General features: G+C 42.0%; 1 protein-coding gene across 1 annotated transcript in view; it reads left to right on the forward strand.

Moving 5' to 3' along the window:
• Positions 1-7519, forward strand: part of HS2ST1 (heparan sulfate 2-O-sulfotransferase 1) — a 198657-nt gene that overhangs the window by 170829 nt on the left and 20309 nt on the right. The window contains exons 2-3 of the mRNA XM_019501567.1: positions 2017-2255; positions 6367-6452. Coding sequence (XP_019357112.1) covers positions 2017-2255; positions 6367-6452 — 325 coding nt within the window. The remainder of the gene's footprint in view (positions 1-2016; positions 2256-6366; positions 6453-7519) is intronic.

Below are 7519 nucleotides of genomic sequence, written 5' to 3' on the forward strand. Positions count from 1 at the left end.
TGGAAGTGGTAGCTGGAGAGCTGGGAGCTCCCTACTCCCCAAGTGCTGTTTGCATGGGTGCCTGGAAATGGAAAAAATGGGCATGAGCTGAGGAAAAGAAGGTGATTAGGGACAGTCGGCATGGATTCACTGAAGGCAAGTCATGCCTGACCAACCTGATTGCCTTCTATGAGAAGATGACTGGCTCTGTGGATGAGGGAACAGCAGTGGATGTGATTTACCTTGATTTTAACAAGGCTTTTGATATGGTCTTCCCACAACATTCTCTCAGGCAAGTTGAAGAAGTATGGGTTGCATGAATGGACTGAAAGGTGGCCAGACAACTGGCTGGATCATCAAGCTCAAAGGGTAATAGTCAATGGCTCGATGTCTAGGTGACAGCCAGTATCAAGTGGAGTGCCCCGGGGGTCAGTCCTAGAGCTAGCTTTGTTCAGTATTTTCATCCACGACCTGGAAGATGGTATAGAGTGCACCCTCAGCATGTTTGTAGGTGACACCAAGCTAGGGGATATGCTGGAGGGTAGTGTTAGGATTGAGAGAGACCTAGACCAATTGAAGGATTAGATCAAAAGAAATATAATGAGGTTCAATAAGGACAGTGCAAAGTCCTGAATTTAGGATGGAACAATCCCATGCACCAGTACAGGCTGGGGACTGATCGTCTCAGCAGCAGCTCTGCAGAAAGGATCTGGGGGTTACAGTGGACAATAAGCTGAATATGAGCCCACAGTGTGCCCTTGTTGCCAGGAAGGCTAATGGCATACTGGGCTGCATTGGTAGAAGTGTTATTGGGAGATCAAGGGAAGTGATTATTTGTTCTATTTAGCACTGGTGAGGCTGCATCTGGAGTACTGTGTCCAGTATTGGGCACCCACTATAGAACGGATGTGGATAAATTGGAGAGAGTCCAGCAGAGAGCATCAAAAGTGGTGCAGGGGATGGGTCACATGACTTATGAGGAGAGGCTGAGGGAGCTGATCTTATTTAATCTGGAGAAGAGAAGACTGAGCGGGGATTTAATAGCAGCCTTCAACTACCTGAAGGGTCAAGCATTGTTGTCACCACATTGGATTACAAAATGTACAGTTAAAGTTCTTATCAGAATCAGATTCTGATTCTGGTTTTACATAGTGGCTGGGAAAAAGCTGTCTGGCGTGCCTACATTGTCATGAAATGTTTGTTATGCAGTAAGAGAAGATACATTTGTGCCAGAAAAATCTGCTTTTCATTTTCCAAAAGGGAGTTTATATTTTGAATAGGGAACCATCTCCTAGAACATTGCCCTTTATTAATAGTTTACCCCCTTCTTTAATGCATGCCTTTAACAAGACTTGATTTTTTTTTTTAATTATTTTTCTGTCTTGTGTTTGATATATATTTTGTATTCAGGATCACTTGCACCTTAATTTTTAATTGTGCATAACCTTCTCCTGTCTCTGTTCTTATCATAGTTGAAATTAATAAATCTAATTGGATTTTTGCAAAGCTGCTCATTGTAATATTTTTTCACTTGGGAGTTTTTTAATTGGAATAAGCACAACATCAGTTTTATCTAAATTTCAGTGCCTCTTCACAGTTAATTGACTCAACCATATATGGTTGATGATTTTGCTGTTTTGGAAAATTCATATTCTAGACTCTAATATCTGAGCTAGCTATTCCTTTTACCTAATATCATGTGTGTTATCCACAGCCCTGCAGAATTTGTGTATTACCATCTGGATAAAACTTTAGGTATTTCTTTAAAGAGAAGAGGGTAGTTTCTTCTAATGTTATAATCTGTATCCTTCAAGTGTGAATCAGCTCCCAGTCAATATACTCTATCTGAGCATGATTAGGTAGCTTAAACTAAATGATAAAAGTTTTAACCCAAAATGCTAAAACTAATTAGTATATGATGGGTTCTTTATCGTAGCAAATGTTGTTATTGTGTTGCCACTTCAATTCTAAGGACAGTGTTACTGTAAAATCAATCTGCTACATTATTCAGAGCTTAATGTGTTGTATTTTTCACAGAAAGGGCTATCGCCAGACATGAAGTCAGAGAAATTGAGCAACGTCATACAATAGATGGCCCTCGGCCAGATGCAACTCTGGATGAAGAAGATGATGTGGTGATCATTTACAACAGAGTACCTAAAACTGCAAGCACGTCCTTCACAAATATAGCATATGACCTCTGTGCAAGGAACAAGTACCATGTTCTGCATATCAATACAACCAAAAATAATCCTGTTATGTCATTACAAGATCAGGTAAGCTGCATTTGAAATGGTATTTTTTTGTTGGCCTCATCGCTTTTGATTACATTTTATACCTTATTTTCTGGTCAGCAGTATTCAAGAGAGAGTGGCATTTTGAGTGTTTAAAGGGGGAGAAACAAACATGAAGAAGACATAGATGCCATTGAAAACAAACTGAGGACCTGGTGGAATTAGGTGTCATGATATAGAAGCCATATTAAATACATTTTATAATTAGAATTAAATATGCTTTGGAAGAGAGTTAGCACTTTATTCTTTAACAGGTTTAATTGTTACTAGACTACTTGGCTAAGTACAGACAGCCAAAAAGCCCAAGGCTGAACTGATTCAGTCTTTGCAGGTTAGTCTAAGCTGCAAAGATTGAACCAATAAGCAAATGAACAGACATTCACTTTTGATTCAGGAAATGCAGCCACAGGCCTGCAGTGGCTCAAGCCAGAAGCCGGGGAGCACTAGAGCATGGCTGTCTGGCACATAGCGAGCATGGGCTGTGTGCTTGCTTCCTTTTCTTGCTGCCCCTGAGGTCTCCTGGATGTGCAGTCCACAGTCACAGAAGCAGGACTCTGCACGGTTGCTCATCATTTCCTGTGCCTGCTTCCAGGCGCCTCTGGGATTTGTAGTCCACAGTCAAAGCCAGCAGTAAGTTTATCAGGGTAAGGCAGCTCAGTACTCAGGGGAAGGGAAGTTTAAGCCCCCCACCTCCCTGGCCTCAAACCCCAACCAGTGTTTGCTTGAGAGGGCCAATAAGCCAGACTTCGCTGTTTCAGCTTGGGACCAGAGGCGCAGGGCCAGCCCTACTCTTTGGAGCAGATAGCACAGCCCAGCCCAGGGCTGCAAAGCATGCTGGGATGCTGGGGGACTCTGATTTAACTTGAACCGGGAAGGGGTCTGGGACAGAAGTTTCATAAACCAGTTTGACCTAAACCAGTTAAGTCTGATACTACATTCAACCAGGTTTATCTTAAACCAGTTTGGGCCATATTGAAAGTAGTTTATGTGCACTGAACTTCTGTTCTGTTACAGGTTTAAACCAGTTTCTGATCACTTAAACTGGTTTATGTGCAACTTCTGTCCCTAGGCCTTGTGATAAATTTGCTTCTGGCTAGACTAGAATAGAAGGGACATGGCAAATTAAAACTGACCATCATTATCATAGCAGTGGTAAATGCTTATATAATATATCATCTGCCTATGTTGGTTTTGGCTTTCAGCTCACCACATTTATATAACTCAAAATGAACTCTCCAAAAGCAATTTTTTAAATGGAAAGTAGTATAAACTTTGTTTAGGAAATATCAGCGTATAATGTAAATTCCAAAGACAGGTATATTACAAAGTATTTTATGAGACCATCATGGCTACAGCATCACTCTTACACTACCAAAGTATTTGATATGGTTTGCTATTCATCAGGTTTTTGGTTCATTTCTATTTCTTGTCTTCCTGGGTATTGCAAAATTCAAAAAGCAAAGTTTGTCCCCGTTTTAAATCCCTTTTTTTAAAATCCAGATATATTTTATAGAAGCCAAGGCATTGGTTTACAAATCAGTTGTATATATTTGCAGATTGCGCTCACAGACAAAGTAGTAAGTACATGAGCAAGTGCCTGATAGATACATAAGGACTTGTCATATGTACAGTTATCTGATTTTCATAAAGATGTGGTTATCTAAATTGTTTGTCTCAATTGATCTCTCAAATGCACATTCCTGACTTCAAAAATTGGATCCCGAGTTTGCAGTTCTTTGGATTTTTTTTCCCGGTGAACCTGTATAAATTGAATATAACATTACTGGTAGTGTTACAGCACCTTGAGGCATATTTTCCTGATGGTATTAATCTGAGGCCAAGATTTAGATTTTTTTTTTGCCTTAATAGCCTGGATGTGGGGACCAGCTGTCATTGATCCATATTCACTGGAAAGGGCCCTGCCCCCACAGCCCGGGTTGGCCCTGATCAGCCACAGCCGAGGCAGCCGTGCAGTGAGGCCAGTTGTGGCTCAGTGACGCTGGCCTGGCGCACATGGGCAGCATCTGGCCAGGCTGCAGGCTACCCAGACTGGCCCAGAGCAACCGGCAGCTGCCTGCCACAGGGGCTCGCTATGGACACGAGCCCCTAAGGCACTCTGAGCCAGCCTGGGTAGCCCGCTGCCTGGCTGGCTGCCACCCATGCATACCAGGACAGCCAGCTCTCACTGACAGGGTTCAGCTTCCCTGTCACTGAGCCGGCCTCGTCATGTAGCTGCCACAGCCAGGGCTGAGCCCAGGCTGCAGGGGCGAGGCACTTTCTAACAGCTGTGGCTCAGTGACAACCACTCCCTGCACCCAGGTAGGGCAGCACCACACAGCCCCCTCCCCACACCACGGCGACAGTGGGGGAGGGGGAAGATTCCCCACCTGGGGCTCAGCAGCACTGCACAGAGTCCCCATCCCCACCCCCCAGCAGGGGAGAGGGAGGAGGAGGAGGGAGAAGAGTCCTTCCTCTGCAGCAGGGTAGTGGAGCTGTGTGTCCAGATTGCTCCCGGCTCTCAGGGAGCTGCAACAATGGAAATAGCAATCCTCCTCCTCCTCTTCCTCCTCCCTTGCCATGGGAGTCTAGCCATGCCCCTGTCTGGCCACGCTCCCTCTGCCTTCTCCCTCCGAACCCTGCAGGCCAAGGTGGAGGTTTAAACCCCTCCTCAGTTATATCCAGGCCTGCTGGGGCCTGGCCATGGCCCCTCCCCTTCCCACCACCAGCTCAGCTTCCCAGTGGAAAGGAAGGCAGGGCTGCTGTAGCACCCCCAGGCTTCTGGCCTGAGCCACTTCAGGCATGTGCCTGCATTTCTGAAGTGAAAAGTGAATGTCCATCCACTTGCAAATCGGTTCAGTCTCTGCAGGTTAGACTAACCTGCAAAGATTGAATCAATTCAGGCTTGGGCTTTTTGAATGTCTGTCCCTAGCCCAGGAGTACATTTTCAAGGTATGGTTTCATCTGGACAATGCATGGAGATGTCCCTGAGTTACCAGATTCCAAATCGTGTCTGTGTGAATCCACATTTTGAGTTGTACCCACAACAAATTCAATACCAGTGCAGTTCATTGAGCACCTTCAGTAGTACAGTATCATGCAGTTCCTGGTAGTGCATAACTAGAGCAAGTACAGCACTAGCCCCAGGTGCCAGCTTAGAGCAGGTACAAGATTGGTAGTGGCCACTGCTACCCAAGATGCACTAATGGCTTGTTACACTTGACAGTTCCCTCAACTTGATTTGCTTAACTGCTTTTGTTGATTTGATCATATTGTGAAATGTGTGAGTTCTTATTCTTATTTTTTTACTGAATCTTAGGAATGTAAGGTCTGTTTGTAGCCCTTGTAAAGTTTTGTCAAGATCTGCTGGGGACTTGACCAGCTGTTGTCTAAGGGGTACTTCCATGCCTTACCATGATTTAGATTTAGATTATGTTAAACCTTTAGGCTTGAAAGAATTTTACCCATAAGTAAGCTCTAGAAAAGTAAATAGCCGCAGCTTATATTGGATGTAGTGTTCCAATATTGGTTTGCTGTTCTCTCAAAATATTAAAATGCTCCCTTTGCATAAGTGGACCATCAGTTTGGATGGTTATGTTCCAATAAAGAAGAACATACAAAATCAGTGTTTTACTCCATACCGTTGGAAAAAAAATACATATATGTCTTTTAGTTATGGTAAATTTGATAGACTTTTTAAGACTATTTGAGGAACTAAATGTAGATTCATCAGATCCATCAAGCATCATTTCTTGTTGAAGGAACTCTTTATTTTCTCCAAACAGTGCATCCGTGAGGCCATCCAAAAACGTTATTTATATTAGTCATATTTTAGATGTTTCTGTCTTGGAATTGTCCTTCTGATTACTTTGTTCTCTTTTTGATTAGTTTTTGATTCTTAAATGCATTAACGTCTAAAATGACTTAGCCATTGTAAATTGTACTTTTGAATTAGTTGCATGTTTTTTGGCATTCATACTGAGAGATTTGTATCATAATGCTTTATGTGGATATGTATCGAAGAGAGAGCAAATTTAAGCTAAACTTCAGCCATACAAAGTAGTATTGGAATATTTACTCCTGTCTACTTTTCAAGGTGCGATTTGTGAAGAATGTAACTTCCTGGAAGGAAATGAAACCAGGGTTTTATCATGGACATATATCTTATTTGGATTTTGCAAAGTAAGTTACCCAAGGATTTGCTAGTTTACAATGGTCTGTAATTTTTGTATTCTTAAAAATACAAAATGGCTAACATACTTCCTTCAAAAATCAATTAGTTGTATTGTGTTTTGGTTGTGTAGTATAGTGACTTTAACTGTGGGCAAACTCAACAATTATATCCCTTTTAAATGAAGAGTGATTACTCTTTGTGGTGCCTGTCAGCTCATCCATTGTAACTGTGTTGTGTAGTCCTATCCTAAAGTAAACAAAGCTAAACTGATACAGGTCACACTGGAATGAAACAGCTGCTAAATGGCCATGGTTTAGCTTCCTTACTCAGGATAGAGTGCACATGTACAACATTTTTAGGAAAGCATCTTGAAACTGGTAAGTGCTCCACTTCTTCAGACAGAATAATTGTGTAGCCTGCCATACCCTAAGTAAATTCTTTTGATGCATCTTGGATCTTACTGCCCTCTAGTGATCAAAATCTGACATTTGTACATTTTTAAAATTTCAGACACTGAATTGCCTCCAGATGATGAGCAGTATTGTCTTTGGTTTTTAATACAATTTTGTTGCATTTCTACAAAGAATTGACTCTTGTTTTGTGACAGTCTTCACAAGTCTGAAATATTAGTCCATGTTTGGGTGACAGGAGAGCATCTTTCTGGGAATTCCAGCTTTTTCTTCTGAAAACTTGTGATGATGCACTTTAGCAGCGGAGAGGTTTCAAAGTGGTCTGGTTCCAAAAACATGACATCTAATAAATAGCAACACACAACTAGTGTCTAGCTTCATTACTTTGCAGTGATGTATCTTTTACTCTCATACTTTCAACATATCTTTTTTTTAATTTGTTTCTTAATACGCCACAATTTGTAGTTTTAAAGCCTTCACTCTTGTGATAAGTGCTGAGTCCACTTAAAAAAACCCTCCCATACATGAAAACAGTATATTTTAGAGAGTTTCTCTTCTAGAACTGAATTCTACTGCAACTGAAATGAGGAACAAAATTGCCAGCGACTTCAGTAGTGCAGGCATATGCCAATGTTCCCTGACCCTTTTGTTCCTCTAGTCCTCCC

This window comes from Gavialis gangeticus, unplaced genomic scaffold (assembly GCF_001723915.1).
Source record: "Gavialis gangeticus isolate Ggan-Ray unplaced genomic scaffold, GavGan_comp1, whole genome shotgun sequence".
In the NCBI taxonomy this organism is placed as follows: Eukaryota; Metazoa; Chordata; order Crocodylia; family Gavialidae; genus Gavialis; species Gavialis gangeticus.